The 24,144-nt window shown below is 39.0% G+C and overlaps 1 protein-coding gene across 3 annotated transcripts in view; it reads right to left on the bottom strand.

Moving 5' to 3' along the window:
• The window catches only part of Kcnip4 (potassium voltage-gated channel interacting protein 4), a 1,067,715-nt gene extending 1,058,312 nt beyond the window's left edge, over positions 1–9,403 (bottom strand). The window contains exon 1 of one of the 3 annotated variants that reach the window (XM_031342219.1): positions 9,093–9,403. In XM_031342219.1, coding sequence (XP_031198079.1) covers positions 9,093–9,153 — 61 coding nt within the window. In that variant the 5' untranslated portion in view covers positions 9,154–9,403. The remainder of the gene's footprint in view (positions 1–9,092) is intronic. The other 2 variants (XM_031342222.1, XM_031342225.1) reach the window with 2 other exon arrangements.
• Between the last annotated feature and the right edge of the window lie 14,741 nt (positions 9,404–24,144).

Here is a 24,144-nt window from a genome sequence, read left to right on the forward strand (position 1 = left end):
TAGAGTATAATTTAATGCTGCTATCCAGTGTAGGGTCTGTTATATGTGACTCTATGTGGCTAGTTATCACTTAGCAATAAATTTTGTGATCATAATACTTCTGCTATTTGCTCCTTCTGCTTACCATTTTACAAAAACTATTGATAGGATAGTCGCTAATGACAACCTTCACTGAAGAAAGAGAACTGTATCCTAGGATGATATTTACCTCCTATTTTTAAAGATAAGGTGGACTAGCATGTTTTCTATAATTAATACATAAAGCAGACAAAGTAAAAATTTAAGAGTACACCAGGAACAAGTAACTTAAAACTTTAGTTCTATATTGGAAAAAACAGCACTGTCTTTTATATTCTCAAACACTTAACACAGTGTCTCTTGTCTAATGCATGATGGGTAATTGAGTTTTAAATGAATGATTGTTGAATACCATCTCTTCTTGTCACTGTTGGGTTCTATAATTCTATTCTGATGATATTCATGAAAACTCACTATCTCTTCTTGCTTAGGGATTCAGAAATAAATAGAGCTGTGCTTAAAATTGTAATAGTTCTAACAATTAATTTCCACATTTCAATCTGCTCACTGTAATGATTGTAGATTTTTTTTCCGTTGTCAGTGTTTATTCAGAGTGATGAACAATGATGCTGCAAGTATTAGTTTTTGTTGAATGACTAATTCCCATTTGGAAACTACGTTTACAACTTTAATTTAACTAGGAGAGTTGATGTGGATTATCGACAAATTGTGTCCTTCAATTATATCAGAAGCACTGGTAGTTTCTACCTCTAAGCTTCAGAGTTAGAGAGGTGGCCCATTTAAAACCATCTTACTGACTGTGCATTTATGAAAATTGGAATTTATTTTCTACCTCCTGTGTGGAGGAGTTCTTCATTCTATGTCTTTCAATACAGCTGAATTATGCAGTGGGGTTTTGCTATTTTTTTTCCTGTTTTTCAACACCTGGTTCTGAACTCTCCTCTTCCATCATTTCCCTCCTTGCAGTCATCAAATGAACAAGCTGCTTGTTCTTCAGAGGTGAAGGACAGCTAGCTATAAGGGCAGTATTACGAGCAGTTACAGGCCTGCTATCCAGCACAGCTACAGAGCACATTGCAGCAAGGAGAGCCCAGGCTTAAATTACAGGGAGTTTGTGGAGATGAATGAAGAGGAGCAAGTAGTTTTGGAATTCTTGTCTTGTAAGAGACAGTTGATTTTCACAAGCACTTGCCGAACTTGATAAGGTATAATAGTGTTCTAATGATAAATGATTGATTCTATGAAATTAGCTTTAAAATTATAGGGCTGCTGAATTTAATTTAGAAATCCCTATACTGGCTTGAAATTTCTCTGCTTTTGCTAGAATATTATTTAAACTGGCAATAAGAGAAATGAGCATACTCAATTCCTTTATCACTTTCATTAAACAGAAGTTATTACTCATTTCATATTCTCCAAGCACCCAAGTCATATTTTCTTTATGAAGAAAGTATGTTGTTTCATATACTTCTTGCACTGTAGATTTCCAAAAATTTAAATAGCATAATTTTTAATGTAACTAAGTGGTAAACAAAAAAAAGTTATATTTGAAAAAACAGAAGCGGGAAAAACTAACAACAGAACAAGCACTTTTTTAAGGCCATTTTTTTTTATAGCTTAAATCTACAAGGTCCCATATGGGGAAAGGCCAAGTATACTGTCACTGGGTGTTTCCACTTGTACAGGAATGGCTTCCTTCCTACAGGAAGTCATCTCACTTTAAAACATGTAACTCACTTTATCCTTAACTCCATCATGGGAATGGGTATTTTAAAAGAGGGATTAGTCATCCCTGCCCCCAGTCCAGTGTGAAGACCTGGGGCATATCTAGCAACAACTTTTGCATAAGCAGTAGGATCTCTGAAGGCAAAATCTGTTTTATAAAACTAATGTTGGGTAGTTTCCTTGCAAATATTTGAGGGATGAACCTCATTTTATCATCATGAGATGTCTATAATGTTCTAGTAGATAACACATGTACTACTGTATACAGAAGAAACAAAAAGGCAGGGTGGCATTGCATCAACAGCTATTTTATCTGATATGTTTCTTAAATTAAATCAAAATTTCTCTAAGTTGGAGTGCTCTCCAATGTCACTTGTTCATTGTACAGTATCTGAGAGAGTTATCTTATAGATGTCTATTGGTCAGTACCACATTTTGGTGTTTGATAAGTTTCTTGTATATATACGAGTCAAAGAAGATCAGCACATCACTTTGTCCCACAATAGAGTAGGCTCGAATACAGGGAGAGCTCTATCTTGGGGATTTCCCATAACATTAGTAGGCTGTTCATTTGAAATATTCCTAGAGCACTTACCAGACGTACAACATGGAGAAAGATATGAAGTAGAACTGCTCTGGAGTAATTTCTCATGCTATCCAAGTAAATACTCATTTATGTATAAAATTTCAAAACCAAATATGAAATCCCTGAAAGCATTCTGCAATGTTGATAGGTTTAATATCTGAATGTGCTATATTCACACAATATTACCATAAAACTCATATAGTCACTTGACAGGCATGTAGTGTTTTATGGAAAAAAAAACTGATTTGGGGTGTTCTTAGGGACATCATGACATGTATAAAATCATAAAAAACAATTTGAGGGTGTTCTTAGGGCACTTTGGCGTACATAACACAATCTGTGCCTTGTACTACAAAAGAAGACATGGTAGGGATAATCTGAAAACTGTAGTAGTAATTGGATCATTAAAATCTTATTTTGAACCCCATTTAGACTTCAATAATACCATTGTTAAATAAACAGCATTACTCAAAGCTATTTAAAACTATTAACACACATTGACATCTGAAGATAAAAGTCTATTTTCTTCCTAAGTCATTGTTTAAAAACCTATAAAAATGCCAGTTCTAATTCCCTAAAGAAGTTTATGCACTGCTCATGAACAGATGGCACCTAAAACAAGAGGGGACATTTCCTTAAGCCAATACAAATTTGAGATAACCCTGAAGTTATAAATTGTTGACATGTTTTGACTGCTCATTTTTACCTAAATAAATAATTGGAGTGGAATAAGCATGGAACTGACTTCTCAAAGGTTAATAATGTGCCCTGAAGGTATTTAAAGTGACAATATGTCCCTGTGATCTAGATATTCAACTACACTGAATGCATTCACCCTGGAATAAAAATCAGCCTTCAACAGGGGTATGACAGCCAAGTGGACACATATGCAGAATTCTATATTTCTATCTCCTATCAAATGGCTCATTATAATGTGAGAGCACGTAGCGAACTGTTGTGTTTAAACACAGACTTTCTACTTACTTGGTTCTTTAATACTGCTTATGCAGTTGCATATGGATCGGCCACAGAAAAGAAGCCTGGAAAGAAGGGAGATAGACATGGCCACTGGAGTAAAAGTCTAAACTTTATCTCTTTTCAGCTTTCCCTCCTGACACAGCCTGATTCTCTCTGTGAATGCTGATATGAGAGAAAAGAAAGCAAAGAAATAGATGTGTGTGTACTGAATGAGATGCCAGTGCTTGGTATTCCCATTTCTTTCTATGACTACCACTGCAATGGGAAACACTTTCATTGGGTGAGCTTAATAATAAAGCTCATGGTAGTACAGATGCATAGAATAGGGCATCTTAAGTTACAAACTCAGGGGCAACCAAAGTCATGTTTCAGAGTGAATACTTAAAAATTTTTTGCACTGTCTTATTAATGGTCAGGAAGTAGAAGGGGTAGCAGCTGCTCCCTAGAAGTCCACTGGACTACTGACCCTGGAAGTCATAGATCTGAAAGATATTGAGGATGAGGGAGAATCACTGTAACCATATTGCTTGAAACACAGCAAATATAGGTATTTATTTGCTTAAGCTTTCTCCACGAGAGATCTACACTCCCCTAGCTATGAGGCCACAGATGCTGAGAAAAGTCAGATCTGATGCCATATTTCTCAGCTTGGGGACATGGTCCTTCAAATAAAGAGGACAAGAAACCAGAGAATGTCACATCCTAAAGAGCATTTAACAACCTACTAAATATAAATTGAAGTTCAAGTTCTTTCACAGGTCTATCATGGTGTAACAGGATTTAAATTCAATAAACGTCTTTTAGGCATTTACTAGTTTGTGACGCATCATGTAAATAGTAACTAGTAGAAAAAAATTAGTAACTTGTGCAAGGAATATGCTAATGAGGAACTATACGTAATAGCTACAAATAATAAAAGTAAAGTGAAAGAGTGATTCTTAGTTGGAGAACAGGGACAAAGCAGTGGAATAGCACAAGGACACTGCATTTGACATGGGTCTGGATAGATTTGCAGACAAGCAATCACCAAGCCAACAGAAGTGCAGGAAGTTAATCCTAAGCAGTGAGAAAACACAAAGTATCTTTGGGAAAAGGGGGAAAATCAAGTCCAACTCTATCAAAGCTCAGATGCCAGAATGGTAGAAGGTAATGCAGAGATGGAAGATAATCAGGAGAGCCTTTCATAGCAATCTAAAACAACTATATCTTTGTTCTTTTAGATTCCATTTTGAAAAGTGGAACCAAAAGAAGGTACTAAAATATATTCTCCAGGAGAATAAGACTTAAATCAAGTGATAGTAAATATATTTGACTTTCAGTGGGAGATCATATGGAAAAAGGATTCTAGCATCCTGTCCTGGAAATGATGCTATGAACATAACATTAGGTGGTTGAGAGGAAATGAAGGTAAGATAAAGAATAAATAAATAGGCAAATAAACATGGTCAATGTTTATTGATGGAAGCCAATAGAGACTTCCTCAGAGACAGAAGTCCCAAAGAGAAGGGTCTGTTCCAGCCATTTTCAAACTGTATGTCTCAAATAACAGTGCTGTCATTTGAACAATTAAATGTTTCTAAAAGATACCATTTCTTGCTTTTACTTTACAGTGCTAGTAAAACTTGCTGATGGGTCTGAAATCCTTGTGATGAAAATGTCTGTCTAGCACTTTGGAAGAGCATTGGGCTAGACTACACTGAAACTTGCACACACATTGGAAATTAAAATAGCAGTTTGCTTAAATGGAGAGTACACAGAAGAAAGAGATTTAAAAAAAATAACTGGTGAAATTTGCATAGAATATGCCAAAGAAAAGAAGTAAAGATCATAAAGAATTACCAGAAATCTGAGAGGGAACAGAGCAATTCCGTTCCACAGAGAGCCAGGGAGAAGAATGCAGTTGTTGCACTAGTACATGTGAATCCTCAAAACAGGTGCCAGGAAATGAAGTGATGATGAGGAATCATCAGCTCAACTCTTCCAGAGATCATAGTCAGCTAAGGCACACTGGTGAACAGATGAAGTACCATGGTGAGTTCAGGTCAATGTAGCAAAAGACATTAGGACCTTTAACCAAATGAGTCATTGTGAAAAATAAATGGTGTTCCAGTGCTCAAGCATGAAAAAAATAATAGGTAGTTAGGGGCTCAGACGAACAACCTTAAGACATTTTTGAGGATGTTAAAGGCCTATTGAGTGAATAGTACTTTTATCCTCTCTCTCTCTCTCTCTCTCTCTCTCTCTCTCTCTCTCTCTCTCTCTCTCTCTCTCCATACACACACACACATACACACATTCATCTGTTGAAAATGGTCCCTAAGGAGGAGAAATATTGGGTAAACAAGCCAATGGACAATGAACTACTGAAAAGCAATATTATCCACATTATAAAAAACAGCAAGGATGAGGAAAACAACTAAATTGGACAAGAAAGATCTTGTGTTGGCCAGAAATATATTTTCAAAACAAATCAACCTCTATTCTGCCCTAAAATTTCTCAGAAATCTTGCACACATATTTTATCTTGTGAGGCTTATTAATGTCCAAAACACCTTTGGCCTTATTTTATGAATGAGGATATAATCGTTGACCAGGAAAAAAAAAGTATACCATAAGAAGGAATTGTAATATTTCAGAATATTTATTCAATACTCCCTTTCATCTGTGTAACATTACAAAAGTAGAATGTATTACAAAAATGAAAGGGTTTTCTAGAGTTCAGCATAAATAGATTTTTTATTATTACTCATAAGAAATTGCTAATTTGACTTTCCTTGAACCTTAATAAACACAAAATTTTAAGTGAAGCTGCAATACATCCATCAAGTTAGGATTCAAAATTCAAGCAATTTTTCAAGCTACTATTGAAACATATATTTCTCCCCCACAATTTTACTGTAAATTGTACCACATAACATCTGCCATTCTTAAGTTAGATGGCACAAATTAAGGACACCGATGAATAATTTTGTAGGGCTTTTTTCCCTCTGACCTTCTTTCTGATTCTTTTAAATATATGATTGAATTCTCTCTCCGTCTCTTTCTCTCTTCCTCTTTTTGTCTGTCTCTCTCTCCCTCCATCAATTCATTCTTCCCTTCCCCATGCCTCCCCCATCTACACACTACACACACACACACACACACACACACACACACACACAGTAGAATTATGTTAGATTTTACAATAGTGTATGAAGCTAATGGTACTAGACCATAGAATGAGAACTATGTTGGGTGGGTAAGCTTTGAGTATAACACAGAGTCTGATGAGTGTCAGAGTAAATCTAAGTCTAGCATGTCCTGCATCACCAGTGTTCTGTGGTCTGGGTATTCACACTATTCATGGCAGGGACCTGGAAGGCGATGTATGTGTGCACACTAAATGCTTTCATGTATTGAAGAGAGCACAGGATGGAAGCTTAAGCAACAGAAGCAAACTCCCCTGCTGCCATTTCTGAGGTTTCTCCATGATTTTACACAACACGCGGGGGAGGTGTCTTTCACCTCTCCACATAGTGTGTTTCAGAGTTTTGCCTCCAAATAAAGCCATAATTCACATGGAAACACATGAATGAGAGGAGAGAGAGAGAGAGAGAGCTTCAATTTTCATTTCTCCCTCTTCTTGAATTTCTCTATCAAATCATTCTGTTAACATTTGATTGGATCACTTTATAATTCTCTAGTCCATGAGTGTACATTCAAGATTAAACCATCAATCTCTTCTTACTGAAGAGAGAACAAGAGGATGGGGCTATTGTTTTAAATCAGAACCTACATCCTTTAAAATTGACAGCCATCTATTTTTCCCTCAGATGACTCCAAATCTGAGCACAGATAACCAAACTTCTAAATCATGTTCGGTTATCTCTAATATTTCCTTTAGAAGAGGGGCAACAACAAGAAAAGCAAGGTTCTCAACTGTCTTTTCTTTTTTTCCTTTAGTCTTCTCATCACACATTAATTACCTAAAAATGTCTGCATGCAACTAAAGAAAAAAGTGTTGCACTTTTCACTTTCATCCTCATCTTAGCCAAGATGCAAGCAGCGTCTTTCTGTTCTCCAAGGAATCCTTATATGCTGACACTCGAGACAATATCACATTTTCTATTTTTAAGAAGTTGATTGTTTCATACTCTTCAGGCATGACTTCATTTGTGTTTCTCATTTACAGGAGTTCTAATGTCCATGGCAACTGGACAGAGACTTGCTTGTAAATTCATTCCCCATCTCACTGATTGCTCCCCACTAGAGAGCTGTTCCTACTGGGCAGGGCCTACACTATAAGCCGCCAATTCCAGAGACTATGTCCCCACAGCTGTCCCAGATCTGAGTTCATCCCTCCTGAGCCCATAGAAGACTAAGCTGATCGCACAGATGGAACTGCAAAGACAGGACCCTGTGCACTCAACCTATCACCTTACTCTTACACGGAAGGTGTCATTCTGACAGAAATAAAAATAAAATAAGACAAAGGAGAAATTTCAGTCTCTTAAATATTATGCATACCTTTCATGAACTATCCCAGGTGTACTGGGTCATTTAAAACTAGGCAATTGCTACTCTGAGACAATACCATCAGAGGTAAACTTTAGGGTGCCCGTGGTAGTGGTCATGCTAGTTAGAGTTCAAGCGCCCATGAAGAACTAAGACTAAAATTTTACACTCAAATGAGACAAGCACCCTCCTGGTTAGTTACAGCGAGTTTAACTGTCAGAGGAAAAGTACCAGTGAAATGTCCATGTCTTATACCAGTGTATAAGACATTCAGAGTACAGCTGGACTCAGTTGTTCAGGTGGCTCAGTTTCTACAAGTAATAGAGAAACTGCACTAAAAATCTACTTTCTTAAAACTTTCTCTCTCTCAAGGCCACCTTTCTGACCCTGTAAAACCAAATGACGCATGACTCCATAGCTTATATAATCTTCCTCACTCACTTTCTCCACAACCACCTTTGATTCTATTTAGGGTCCTCTTAAAAAGAAAAAAAAAATCTGTACACATGAAAGCCATCTAAAAACAAACTGATGGAACCCAAGATGCTCTGCAGGGAGGAAATCGGTTCTGCCTTGAGTCCCACTAAATTCAGAGAACAGTTTCTTTCTCTGCTTATTTCCCTGTGAGACACACTCATGTACAGTGCCCAGTACCTTTTCAAGGCTGTACTATATAAAAATTATTTCCAAGTGTCACCGAGGAACATTTTCTCCGAACCCACTAAATTGAAGGTAGCTGTAGAACAAGACAATTGTGCCTGCAAAGGGCTCTGATGTGGGCAACATCCTGTCTGTGTATTAACCAGATGATCAAAACAGAGTTCTAGTGAAGTGTTTGGGAGCATCAAGGAAGTGTGGAGGGGGTGGATCAACACCATTTTGACTCATTTATCCCCAGGTGTTAGGGGAAGGAAGTGTGCTTGTGAATGGCATCTGGTAAAAGCAAAACACAACCTCAGAATTTTTCAGGGAAGGCAAAAAGTACGCTCGGGATCGCAACGAACCCAACCACTAGCGAGTTTCAAACACACTTCAAGCATTTTTTTTTTCTTTCCCTCCTAGACCCTGCCATGCACCCCCACTCCTTGGCTCTCCCGTGCCCCCACACCCACCTCCCTCTGCCAATCCCGCCTGGGTCCTCACTCTCTCTCATGCAGCGTTGGCAACAAGCTTCCCTCTCCCCCGCCCCCAGCGTGGAAGGGGCACAGGATCACAGCGAGGGGAGGACGGTGCCAGCGGGGCGCCCACTCGCAAGCCCATCGCATCCTACCGCCTGTGGAGCTCGCCTCCTCCAGCTGAGCGGAGATGCTTTCCACCCTTCTCACGTTCATCTTTGGGGGCGCTGGATGCCGGAGCAACACTCTTAGAGTCCACTGACCCAGGGGCGTCTAGCGATGGGTCCGCCACGGGAGCGCACAGCCACTCTGTCCTGGGCGACCAAGGCGCTGCGAGCTGGAGGCGGCGGCAGCGGCGGCGGCGGCGGCGGGCAGGGCGCGCGGAGCCGCTGCAGGTGCAGGCGGAGGCCGGCGGGGGGCGCCGGGGGCGCTGTGCCACGCTGGGTGGCAGGGCTACGCAGGTGGTGGGGGCCAGGACACCCGCCGCTGAGAAGTCGGGGCGCTGTACCGCCAGACAGAGAAAGGCGCCCCCCGCCCCTGGCACGCTTGGCACCTCCTCTGCCACCTGCTGCCAAGTCACTAAAGGAGAAAGTGGAGGAGGCTGTAGCGGTGCCTCAGGTGACAGCAGACACACCAAAAACTGAGAGACCTGAAGCGGCTTAAGGCTAAGCAGGGCCAATTTTAAGATTTTCCAATGGGTTATCTGAGGGTCCATCGGGACCCCTTTCTGCTTCACATAGAGCCTGGCTCTAGGCTGGCTCAAGAAGTCTTTGGCCAAGAAACTTACTGCTGGGTCCCCAGAGGGTCAGACTCTGCCCTGGGTTCGAAGGACACCAGAAGACAAGGAGATGCCCTTCTGGGAACCAGGCAGAATGCCAGCAACTCCTAGACAGGAAACTTCCCAAGTACAACTCAGTCATGAGACTCAGAGAGAGGTTTGAGAATGTGACTTCTAGACACTGCCTAGACAAGGCCAAGGTGACCACCACCTTAGGCAGAGCAGCTGAGCCATCTAGGAGACATTTCCCACAAGCACCTTCTTCAAAGGGACCTTTCACTGGAGGTGGCTCTGTTGGAAGGGATGGCTGAGATCCCAAGGGATTTCATCACCCAGGGCTGCTTGTTTTTCTAAGCAAACCAAGGCCAGCAATGCCTGGGAAAGACAGAAAACAACCCAATAAAGCACTTGTGGCCATGGTTACTGTTGGAGAGAGAGCTGAGCATTAAAACACAGGCTTCTCTGCCTGGAAGAGTGAAGTGTATATTGCCTCCTTTAAAAAGAAAGGTCGAGTTGACCGGTTCTGTGGGCCAGCAAAGCAAATTAACATTTGTTCCTTCACACTCTGAGCTGCAAGGTCAATAGACCCTGCCATGGTGGAAAGTCCTAAGTGTTTGGGAAGTCATTCTTTCTTCCTACACCAGCCTGGTGACACACCACCATGATACCTTGTCCCTTTCTCCAGGTGGGACTCAATTGTCATGTGTCCTTCCTTTTACCCCTAGTCCCATAAGTGGCTCACTGCAAAACCCTGTGATGCCTTCCATGTTGGTTGCGGACAAAATTCCAACGTGGAGTTAAGGAAATCGGTAGCAGTAAGGACAAATTTACTTCAACTGTAAGGGCAGCACAGTTGGAAACTCTGAGGAGGCTGCTATTGGCTGGAGCGGGAGAGGTGGGCAGAGTAATAGGACAGAAGGGACACAAGATTAGATCGCATGCAATCTAAACTTCTAAGAAGCCTCCTCTCTGTCCTTCCTAGCAGGTTCCACTATTTCATTCTGGTCATGTGGCACCTTATGACTTCAATAATCTCAACATAAGCTTCCCACTAGCAACCTTTATCACAAAGGACCACAAGTTGGCCTCTGCTGAGGCTCACTAATACCTCTCCAGTTCTAAACTCCACTCTTTTCTCTGTACTGATTTCTAAAACTGCCTTCATGTGTGGGTTTGGGCTCAGCGGACTGAACTATAATCTTAACGGTGAGCCCAAAGTGAGCATCTTAACCTTTCTCACTCAAAAAATGTAGAACACAGTAGGGCTTGCCTCAGTGAACCTTTGGCAAAGATTAAATGAGACAGAATGCACGTGGTGCTTTGGAGGGTTCTGGGCACATACTAAGAGTTCAGTAAGAGATGCTGTAAAGAGGGTACTAAGCAGCACCATTATCACTACCATCTCCACAAGGTCCCTGGATGAAACCAGAGAAGGTAAAAAGGTTCTAGAATAGATTTACCCTCCTTATTTACATCAGGACAAATGCACACCTTGTTTGCCATCTGCAAAATGTGCAGAATGTTTCTTTGTGTGTCCCTCTACTCCACAAGACCTTTCAGTGAAGATTAGTCCCTTTCAGTCCCATGTGTGCATATCTGGACTAGCCATAAATAAGGGAGCAAAATCATCTAAAGTGGACACTACACTAGAGAAGTTGCAATATATTAAGCCTCCAAAATATTTGTGGGATCTGGGTTACTGCAACATTCATGTCTGACTTCTTTCTATGAACTCCTGGTCTCTGAAAAATTATACAGAAAGATTGTCTTCTCTTGCCACTGGTTTTAAATTCATTTCATGTGTATGAAGGCTTTGCTTGCATGTATGTATCATAGTAAGGCCTGGCACCCATTGAGTCCAGAATAGGGTATCAGATACCCTGAAAATTGAAAAGGAATTACAAATGGTTTTTGTCTACCACATGGATGCTGGTATTAGAGATTGGGTCTTCCGCAAGAGTAGCCAGTACTCTGAACCACTGAGTCATCTCTCCGGTCCTGTTGGCTGCCATTTTTCCTATCATTTTCAATACTTAGCATTGAAGGTCTAGAGAAAATTGTCTTGCTCATTCCATCCCTCTATTGGCTTTCAGGTGTCCCATGTTTAGGAAATATTCATCTTCTGAAGCTGTAGCCATCATGGCCAGCCTTCCAAACTCAATATATGTACAAAGATCCCTATTTTATGGCTAGCTCCAGACTATTCTTCTAGGGAACATATAAAAACCACATGCAAAAGCTGGTGAGTAAACCATGTCCCAGCCATTAACCTCAGATTTTTATGAACATTGCCTTGTTTAATCTTTACAAAACCCTATGAAGCAACATCTAGTCTTTCCAGAAAGTCACCAATTGTTTCTCAGTTTCAATTCTTCGTCCGTCAAAAAGGAGAACTTCTTTTTCACAAGGTCATTGTGAGAATCCAATAAAATAAAGAAAATGATATCTATTTATAAACCAAGGAATATTGTCAAAGCATCCAGAATTACCACATTGTGCTCTGAAATATTTTTGCCTATTTCTTACTGGTTATTTGTAAAAGCCCCCTATATTCAGTACAGTTCTCATTTACAAATCAGGGCTTATACAATAATAGTAAAACTAGAGTATTTAATATTGATTGAGTGTTTATTATGTATCCTGCACTCTATTAAAAACTCTATATCACTACATCACTTCACACTAAGAGGGAATATTTTATATATCTATTTTGTGCTGATTTAAGAACAAGGCTTAAACAAAAACAAACTTAAACAGAAGTTAAGTTACCCAAAGTCAGCCAGTTCTGAAGAAGTGTAGCTGAGATTTGAGCCTAGTTTCAACTCTTAACAATCCTAGAGTTGTCAATGACTTCCTAGTGGTCCTCAGACTTTAGCATATCTGAGAATCACACTCACAATTAGTGTAAAACTCCTCTGTTCCAGCTTTGATGGTGAATTTATTAAATTGGGGGAGAAGTCTAAGACTATCTCTTACATTAAAAACAATTATTGTGTAGAGCAGTTTTAGACTCTTAGCAAAGTTTAACTGGAGCAGACAATTCCTTCTGCAGAATTTTCCTTCCTATGTTCTCCCAATAAAATCTTACTTCTCTGTTACAATTCCTAACTGATAAGCCAACAGCACCATGCATTTTACTAAAGTCCATAGTTTATCTGGGATTTGTGAGTTTATAGGAAAGGAGCTATTTCTTAGAGAGAAATCCAGCTGGGGATAAGGACCTTGGCAAAGATAGAACTTTATTTTACAGCTTGCAGCCTATAGAATTGGAGCAGAATAAACCACTATTGCTTAAACCACACTGCTTGCTATTGTTGTTATGACAGCCGAAGGTACCACATTTCAATAAAGGCACAGCCTGAGATACTGTGCCTTATCTTCTTCTAGGAGCTTGTCAGGAATTCATAGTCATGGTCTGGCATATGCTGTCTGAATCTGTATCCATATTCTGCCTAAGAACACCCTCAGGTCCTTCCAGGTACATAGATGACACTGCAGACATAGCTGTTCAACATAGCCCATGCTATGTGACCCTAGGGTTCCTCTAGAGCCCCTTGGGTAGAAAAGAGACTGGTATAATAATCCAAGTCAGTTCACTGGATGACCTTTTATGTCATACCCTACTCAAATGAATGGAACAGTTCACTGCCTATCAGTGTTCAGACAACAAGTATCTACAACCATGACTGTACCTGTCAAGTTCTTACTTATCCATGATTTCTCAGTATTCAATAACCAGGCAATCTACTTTGAAATTCTCACATTAAAGCAAATATAATGTACTTTGGGACACAGATGAAGAAAGCACTCAGGGCCACAAGGCTAATTCTCACCCTTCTGTGCTATTAATATGTGCATAACCTGATTGTCCTTTATGACTCTGTAATGGAGACCGATGAGAGGTTATTAGCCCCACTTTGTAGATGAAGAGACTGACCCCCACAGAGATAAAGCAACTTTCTTGAATTTTCATAAAGCACTGGAGTTGCAACCAGGTCACAAACTTTCATCACCTGACATCTTTCAGCACTGAGTTCTGTAAGTCTCGCCAAGTTTACATAAGTTGGCATGCTGCCAAATGAACTGTAATTCTCTCAGCACTGAAATCCAGACTTGGCTTGCAACTCTGCCTTGCAGGGTAAGTCCATATTAAAAATGTAAAGTTATCATCTCACCAAACTGCATTTCTCCTGCCTTGTGGACTTGAGCAAATCCACTGGCTACAGTCTACTGTGGCGGCAGAGTTGATTAGGGGATTTGCTTCGAAAGAGGGATTTACTTTAGTCAAAGAATTCATCAGAATCTTAAACACCATTAATGAAGTCCATGTTGAGAAGATTTTTGCCTAGAACTTATCTCCGGGAATATGTCCTAATTGGAAGATAGGTTCATTAAATTCCAAATTGCTTTATACCTTTTTCTTAGCCTTTTCTTTAGCTGTACACCAAACAGTGTGAAAACTAAACATAGCAAAATAGGGAATATTTGCTAGTTTATTAAAAGTTTGAACAAAAACCGAACAAAGATGATTTCACTAGAATTAAATGATTGGTTTCTAGAGTAACCTTTTAAATCAAATTTGGCTATAGCTGGAAACTATTTTAAATTACTCACTTTGCACTAGACCAGTGCTGATTGGTTTATGTCTATGAGAAACAACTTAGATATGTCTGAGAAGATAAAGTCTTAATTGAGAAAATGCCTCCATTAGATTAGTCCTATGTGCGGTATTTTCCTGATTGTTGATGTGGAAAGACCCAATTCATTATGGTTGTGCCACCTTGAGAAGGTGGTTCTGGAAAAAATACACATATGCACATACACGCACATGCACACACACATACACACACACACACACACACACACACACACACACACACACACACACTATATTATTCTGGGTTTCAGTGAGCTCTGGTGTAGCCAGACTTTTGGCTAATTTGTGGGTTCTTCTTTTTCTTCTACCCTTCCTACCCCCTAACACTAGATAGCAAAGAAAAGGGGATAAAGGGAAAAGGGAACATTGTTAACATTAGATTGAGTCCTACTGATTACAAGAATATTGGAGAGAAAATAAGTAAAGAGTATTTTTCCATGACCTTCTTCTTCAATTCCTGCCTCCAGGTTCTTGCCCTCACTTCCTTCAATAGTGGATCCTGTGTGGCAATGTAAGCCAAATAAACCTCTCCTTGTTCAAGCTCCTTTAGTTGTGATGTTTCATCATAATAGAAACCTAAGAGAAAATGAGAATGTACATTTACTTCTGTGTGTGGTTCAAAGAACTGTGGTAAACTGATAACTCATGAGCTATACCAGCTACGGTGACTTGCAGGAGAGTTGAATAAGATCAAGTCAGCCAAAATCCCAGCCTAGATGGAGGAGGTTCTTACCATGCCCTGCCTCTTAATGAAGTTAATAGCTACTGGGAGAGAGATAATCATCTCGATCAACGGTATGGCCACTGGTAAGTTTTCTGTGCTCCAGTGAAGAGCCTCCATCCATCTACATTTGGGTGGTACCATTGGATTTAGTGAGTGATAAAGAAGAGAAGAAAGGCTTAAACTGGGAGGAGCATATATTTAGGAGGACATGGGAGGAATTAGAAGAGGGTTAGATATGATCATATTTTTTGTATGCATGTCTGAAATCATCATTAATAAATAAAAATTATAACTTAAACATTCACTGTTTTCTAAGTATAAGCCTTTTCAATAAATGTAATACTTTGAGAAAATATTTTCAATTGACTTTGCCTTGGAGAGAATTCATAAAGTTATAGTCCTTTATATAAAGAACTGTCAGGATCGAATACTGAAACTGTTGCGCATACACTTGTTAAAATGGAAGAAGATTTTGATGATGGAGAACTAGTGTTAGCTAACAAATTAAATTAAGGAAAGGAGATAGACCTTAAAATCTCAGTGCTATGTTATTTTCAGATCCAGATTTTGAAGTGTGTGAATAGTAGGGTTTGTCTACTTAACATAATGTAGAATCACTTAAAAAGAAAGTATCAGTGAGGGGTGATCTAGATTAGTTTGAGATGAGGGCATATCTAGAGGAGACCATTCTGATTAAGTTAACTGATGTTCGAGGATCCAGCCCAGGGGAGAGCCATTCTTTCTGTGTTCTTGATTGTGTATGTATGATGTGATCTGCTACATCAAGACCCTGCTATCTTGATGAATTGTAACCTGGAATTGTAGTCCAAATAAATGCTTTCTCTCTTAACATTGGTTCTTTGAGAACATTTTATCACAGCCACAAAAATGAAACTAGGACAGTGGATGGAAGCAATCTTAAAATGTGTTATCTTAAAATGTGAGCCTGTGCTGAATAGTGGAGTGCTCATTGTGTTGATACATGGAGTGGAGATGAATAAATGACATCATCCTAGATATATAACAAAGGTTTAACAATATATAACAGGTACATGAATTACCTGGCAGGCTTTTTTACTCACTTCCACTTGAAGAAGTGGAATTCCTGGATAAATAAAAGATTGTATATCACTACTTAGCCATAATATTTGTAGTAGTTTGAGTGAGAATGATATCCTTAGGCTCATGTATTTGAATGCTTGGTTCCCAGCTGGCACAACTATTCTGGGTAGGATAATAATGTATGGCCGTATTGAAGGAGATGTGTCACTAGGAATAGGTGGCTTTGAGCTTAAAAACACTCAACCCATTCCCAGTTAGCTCTTTCTCAGCCTCATGCATTTGGATCAGATAGAAGCTCTCATGTACTACCCTAGTGCTGTGCCTGCTAGCCTCCTGTGGTGCTCTGCTTAGTAATGGCTATAAACTCAGTCCCTGAAACAGTGAAGTCCAAATAAAGCCTTTCTTCTATAAATTGCCTTGGTCATGGTGTTTTGTCACAATAATAGAAGAGTAACAGAGACAATATTTTACTGATAAAATGTTCTCAGAAGATAAAAATTTAGTTAAGAAAAAATATAGAAAAATCACTCTGATGAACAGATAAATCAGTGTGTTTGCTAAGTTCTGGTGCATGATTTCTTCATTCATAAGCAAGAGTGCAATCTTGGGAATACTCTAACGTTTATTCAAGACATAGCAAGACAGAGTAGAAAATGTAATAAAAGAACAGGACTCTTGCATTCAAAGGGCTGCTAGCATAGAGATGTATCTACATTAGGAAGTAAATTTTCAATCAGTGGATGCTACACAGTATGCATGAAGCACCTCTTATGTGTTAGTTCATCCTTGTAGCTCTATAAGAGTGTCTATCAGTCAATAGTATCATAAAAGAAACCTCCCTCGATTTAGTAGCTTAACACAACAATGATTTGTTTAGTTTAAATTTCTGTGGTCTGCCAATTTAGACTGTGCTCAGCTGGACTCACTCATGCATCTGTAGTCATCTGGCTATGATGTAGTCTTTTCACGTGCTATGCAGGTGGTTTAAATAATGAAGACAAACAGACTATGTCTCCCTTGTCATCTATCAGTCTTGCCTGTGTTTCTTCATTTGATGCTTATTTGCAGAGTTCTTATGAAGCCAAAAAACAAAGTACGGCTTACTACAATACCTTTCAACCTCTTCGTGTAACAATTTGCTATATCACCATGTCTCGAAAACACAAAACAAACAAACAAACAATTTGTTATATCAAATTGGCAACAGAGGCTCACATTGCCAAATTTGAAATTTGGAAATGACATGAGAGTGATGGGCCTTTGATAAAACAAACTGAAAAATTATATTACAAAAGTATTTTCCACAGTCTAATATTTGTGACCCTTCATTCAAATACTGAAATTCTTCACCCAACTCTAACAAAAGTAGGAAGTGGGGCCATTGTTATTCATTTGCATCATGACAGCAGAACCCAGCTGACTAGGACTCAACAGAACTAGCTCATCTATCTTTATCATAAACATTGTCTATGAACTAAGAAATGAGCCCACATCAGACACTAAATACACTGCAATCTTGGTCTTATAATGCTTAACCCTTCAAATAAATCTTTGTTGTTAGAAGCCACAAAGTCTGGGATAGTGAAATAGCTGAATGGGCATAAGTGCTGGTCATGCATTGTCTAAATCTTCAGACACCAAAAAATTTGGGTTCGTAGTGTAAGCACCTTTAATCTAAATGTCCATATGTGGAGATGGAAGATTAATACAAGACACTCTTTGGAAACTCATGGACCAATTAAGCATGGTATATGCGACCAACAAATAAGAGAGATCCCATCTCAAGCAAGGTGGAAGGTGAAGAACAATATTGGAAGTTTTTCTCTGTATTTAACATAGTTTGCACACAACCACATTCACAAAATGCATGTACACACAAAGCCACCCATTTTCTAGCTTTATATTATAACAATAAAAGTTGACCAGAACACAGTCGCTATAGAAAAGGGAAGAGTTTGTAGGAAGAGAAGTTTTCTTATATCTTAGTGAGAGAGAGAGAGCTTGGTTAATATATTGTCTCCATCCTATGATGCTCATAGAGAAAAGCTTATGAATGACAGAGGCATGATGAAAACCATCCAGTCAGTTCCGTAACCCTCAACTACATCTGCTATACAACATTAGAAATGTCATAAATGTACTACAGGAACAGTTAATACTGTCTCCAACCTATCTATGGGTATCATTGAGGCTTCCACAGAAGAAATAATGTCAAATCCAAATGCTAATAGGAAAAGATTAATGAATCACCTAGACAAGAGACCAAAACAAGAACATTGCTTATCAAAGTGACCACATATATACAAGTTACTCATAAAAATCATGGTACATTCTTTGAACAAAGGGGCCTCAAATGTTCCTTAGGGTAGAGCACTGACAGCAAAGTTCACAGGGAGAAGTACAGTTTGGCTAGCTAAGAAAATCTTAAAACCAAGCTATGATTTTAGGTTTTATCAAAGATCTCAGAATTTATTGGAAGAATTTGGAGCAACAGATAGTGGATTATGATTCCTGTTTATACTTATAACTCTGAATCTTGGGCTATGTTAAAAGAGGAGGTTGTTTGTAATGGTCTTGCAGTAACCAAACAATAGCAATAATTTGAGCTAAGATAGTAATTTGAAAGGGCACAACATAGAGGCACTTATAAGACAGGATTCAATGTCTAGTAAATACATAATAAAGGAATCCTGAGGATGCTCAGACTCTGGGATACTTAGATGGTGCTTAGATGGTGTCATTGGGAGTTAGGGGAGCTGAAGGGGTTTGCAACTCCATAGGAAGAACAACAATATCAACCAACCAGATCCCCTAGAGCTCCCAGGGACTAAAGCACCAACCAAACAGTACACATGGAGGGACCCATGGCTCCAGCTGCATATGTAGCAGAAGATTGCCTTATCTGGCATCAATAGGAGGAGAATCCCTTAGTACTATGAAGGCTCGATGTGCCAGGGTAGGATAATGCTGGGGTGATAAGGCAGGAATGAGTATCCTCAGGCAAGAGGGGAACACCCTCATAGAAGCAGGGGGAGGAGGATGGGAAAGTGGGAAATGGGATAACATTTGAAATGTAAATAAATAAAATATCCAATAAAAAAAGAGTTCAAAAGACAAAGAAATTTTCAAAGTGGAACTAATGTCCTTTTATTTGCATGTATAAATGCTTATATACAACTGTGAGGTGGAAATGAATCTGGTATTCCAGAAAGATTCTGAGTTGGAGAAAAAGCAAAGTCATTGTTGTATAGAAAAAAATTTTTTCTACAAACATTTTAGAATAGAACTAATAATATATTAATTAATCGTTTGTTTCATGCTGGGAATTTAAAATACTTCATTTAAGTAGTTTAATTTTTATGAGAATTCTATGAACCAAAGTTGTTACTATGTCCATTTTTTTAGTTACTCACCCAAATCATGAGAGTCATATTGTAACAGTTGGCTAGAATGCCATCACTGAGTCTGCTGAGACACTCTAGGACATTGAATTTTGCTTTTCTCATAGGGGTTGGATACAGAGGGTTTTATTCTGCAAAATGTACTAAGGAAGAAATTTGCAAACTTAGTGAGTTTGACCCTGAGTTTGTTTTGTCAAAGATAAGTTTATAACCTTAGATGCCTACTAAAGAGCAAGACATGCTCACTTGTTAAATGGAAGGGACATCTGCAACCTTGAAGTGTTGAATTAAAAAAGAAAATCTCCAATTAACAGGATTCAGTCCACTCGAAGTGCTCAAAAATGGCACTTATTATCATCTGAAAATTCTAATTATCTACAACTTTTGCTTGCAAGTAACTTTTGCTTGTAAGTTTTCAAACAACAACTTTAAACACATGGACTGAGTCTCATATTAAACCTGGGAAGATTATTAATAGTATCCTGGCTATTAAATATAACTAGGCATTTTGATGGTAGAAGACCTGTAGTGAATAAGAGATAACCTGTAGCATGATGGAAGGAATCAAATTTAAACATTTTAGGAAGTAGACCCTAGCTAAGAAGAGTGTCAGTGGGCACAGGGTGGCCTTCAAAGGTATAGCTACATACCTGTCTTCTCTATTCATTGCTTCTTATTCCATGAAATACGAAATCAATTCAAGCCTTATGCTCCTGCTCCCATGAGCTACAGGCGCCTATTCTGTCCCCATAATGAACCATCACCTGTCAACCAATGTCTCTGCTTCTTTTAAGTTGCTTCTTTTCAGGAATTTAGCCACAGCAACATAAAAAATAGGGAATGCAACATGAAATGTACATTGTTCCAGGCACTGCTGGAAGTTGTCTTAATGCTATGCAAACATTCCAATATGATGCTTAGAAAGAAATAACATGTTTATTCCACTACTGAGAGGGAAGATTGAAAACTAGCATTTGCCAAACACTGGGACAGACATTCTTATACATACACATAAGTGCACATGATTTATGGATATATTATACATATATAAGGTCCAGGCCACAGTCTGCCTGCATCAGGGCATGGTCACTGGTAAAGCAAAATGCTGGAAATTTAACAGTGTTTATCCCATGGTGTTGCTGGTTGGGTGCTGAGCTTCAGTGAAGCTTAGAGACACCAAGGAGACACCAATCCGGGGTAGAAAAGCCCAGTCTGAGATGTGGGAAAGCTGGAGCTTGTTTGGGGGTCCCTAGGCCTATGATAAAGCCAAGGATAAGGGGTTCTCTGACTCTTGGAAATCCAGGCACTGCTGGAAGTTGCAGAAGAACAGAGTTGAGGACCTGAGGGCTAGGAAGCTCTGGCTTAGCTCAGTGGTGATTGTCCTTGACTTGGCTGCGGCTCTGTAGATGAGGACCTTTCCCACATTCCCCATGGTGGCGGTGGTAGATGAAACAGACAATCCATGGTTCTAAACTGTTTATTGAGTGTTCATGGTGGAAAATGGATGCATACCGAACTGTAACAACTTCTCAGGGTGGACCCGAAATTAAGTATCTTTTTCAGGGGAGAATGCCTAGAAAGGAAAGCTTATTGACTAAATCCTCAGGGCCTCTAGGTACCTCATTAGCATGGAGAACTCTGTTCTGGGCCCATGTGACCATAGGTCTCATTTCCTTAAGTGGGGAATGTGGCATGAGTTCCAGGCCAGAAATCTGGCAGGGAGCAAGGAATTGCTTACGTCTCAGGTGTGTGCTCACTGAGTCTCAGGGACTCAACCCACTCTACCTTTCCAAGCTTCCTGGCATGGTTTTATTGTCCCACATGTACGTAGTGTCTTTAGACATCTGACTAGCCTCATCTGGCAGCTGAAGACCTGGAATGACCAGATAAGTAGATAAGTAAAGTTAAGCTCAATAAGAAAAGCCCAAGGATACACCTAGGAGGGAGTAACAAGAGAGAGCAGAAGGTAGCTGAGACTGAAAACAATCTTCCCAAGAAGCAAAACTGAGATAACAGAGCATGGCTCCAGGTGGAAGGAGGCACATTTATATTGCATAACTTTGGGCTGATCTTAGACTTGTTTTTGCAATTTGTTTGCTACCCTGTAAGAGTCCCACTTCAATCAACCAACAAACAAACACAGTAAAAATAAACTACTAGCATTATAATCTGCCATCTGGGTCTATGAATTCTACAGCCAAAGATTCAATTGGCCATCAATTGAAAGTTCTAAAAAAACCAACTGCACTGTGACTAAACATCAGCAAGTTCTCTCATATGATTACTCTCTAAGTAATGGAGCTTATGGACTTTTGTGGAACTTTTAATGTTTTTATTTTAATTACCCATGTTCAGGTAACTTCAGTACCCAGGAAAATATGCCAACACTAAGGCACTTTAGACTAGGAATCTGAGCATCTGTGAATTTAGGAAACCAAGGCACAAGGTGTAAGAAGAGAATTATGTTGTTGTTAGTATCCAGATTCAGTGTAATGGTTTTAGAACATTAGGAATGGATATGAAGTGTATTTGAGACTAACTTATATTCTGATAAGGAACAACAATATACAAAATTATACTAAAGGCAAAACCTATGATCCCAGAATTATGCCAACCAAAGAGTTAAGAGAATGTTAAGTTGCTGGCTGCCCAATCTGAAATAAAGACTCTTCCACTGGTTCTTTTGTTCCCTTCTGGCCCTGTTTGGCTACAAATTGTACATACATATTGGTGAGCTAGTGTTTCAGTGTACTGTAAAGTTCCCAATCACAAGAAGTCCCAGAAGAATGAGTGGCAAGGACCCTGGATGAGTTCACAAGGTGACATCTAGGCTCTAGTTTGGCCTTAAACTCCCAGACTGTATCAAAAACAACAATCTTCTCAGTTAAGCCTATAGAGGAGGGCATGCAGAATTACCATGCCATCACTCTTCAGACCCCTCACAACACACATGCTCCCCTTGACCCTATCATGAAGATTTGATGGCCAGTCGGGAAGAGTTTTATTAAGCATATTATGAATTATTATCAGGAGCCAGAAAACTCTCATCCTGATTTCACAAGAGAAAATTTTCTCTTACAAAGCATAACTATGCTGTCAGTATTCTCCAAAATTGGAACATCATGAAAACCTTTCTATTATCTGTTGAGAGAAGTCATGTTCCCATCCTAGTCCTATCTATCCCAAGGACTCTACAATAAAACAAGGTAAATACTGTCAATTCTAATGTGTTTCTTGGGTCTCCATCTGCCATGCAGAGGGAAAAGTAATTATTACTGTCACCCTTGAGTGGTGTAAAGGTATAAAAAGAAGAAAGAAAAAAAAAACACAGGCAGCCTCAGGGCTGAAGGTAAATAATGAGATATTTCTTGTAGGTAGACAACAGTATCATGAGAAGAAGAGAGTCGGTGAAGTTAGATTATAAGTTCCCAAATCTTAGTATATTTCAGAGATAAGTACATTAGTGGAGCTACATGACATGAGAAAAAAAAATAATCTGTTTGCTCTATGGTTGTTGTTACAAATCAACCCATGCTGACAGGTACTGACTAGAAGTTCAACTTCCTCTGCTCCCATGGGCACATTTACAGAGATTTTCCAACACCTGTTCTAAAGTCCAGACCAATGTTTTATTTACTCATGCTTGCCGTTTTCCAACTTTTCCTTATTTCTTCACCAACTCTGTAATGAAAAGGATACCTTGTGGCTAAGTCTCTTTGAGATATAATCCACAATTTTAAAATAGGAAAATTCGTTTTAAAAATTAGTACAAAAAAAAAATCATCTGAGGAGATACAATTTTGAAAGGTCAAACCAAGGCAGAACTTCAAAATCAAAACCTAAGCCTTTGTATTTAATTATTACTTATAGGCTATAAGTTAAGCTAAGCCTATCTCACTATTTTATGAATACATGAATGTGGATGTATATCTTGTATTAGAACGATTACTTCATTAACATTAATCTGCAATATATCTAATATATTTACTTTCATTTTTTACACAAAGTTTTCATTCCTAGAAACACATGTATTTGTAATTAAGGATTTTTAATAAGAAATTTTATAGTTCAGCAAATAAAATTGTAATGGCTAAAAATATTCAAATGGAAACTAAGAGATTAGACTCTGGCCCCAGAGGGCTATTTCTTGCCTTCTGTCTCTTCATATCTATTTAACCAGAGATTTGTCTGCCTTGTTGATGGGTACATATGTGAGGGCTGCTACGGAAATGAAGTTTCATATTTTTCTACATGCAGCAATCAGTAAATAATGAATAGCAAAAGTATAGGTCCATTTAAACTATTGGTTCAGACAAAATTTAATCAATTATGGCAGGTCAAGTTCCTCTCTCCTGTCATAGTATAGCTGGAAAAGAAGCAGGATGAATGTGGAGTAATAGAAACTGGAGTACCACAGATTGATCTTCAGACTCTAACATTTCTAATCTGACCACCTCAAACTGCAATCCACCCTCTTCATGCCATGGACCACACACTGTGAAGCAGCTCTTTAGAAGTCTCCCCACCCAACATCTAGTCTATCTTTTACTGGCATTTGTTTAGGAGTCTGATGTTAAAAATCTGA

Source organism: Mastomys coucha, unplaced genomic scaffold, assembly GCF_008632895.1.
Source record: "Mastomys coucha isolate ucsf_1 unplaced genomic scaffold, UCSF_Mcou_1 pScaffold22, whole genome shotgun sequence".
In the NCBI taxonomy this organism is placed as follows: domain Eukaryota; kingdom Metazoa; phylum Chordata; class Mammalia; order Rodentia; family Muridae; genus Mastomys; species Mastomys coucha.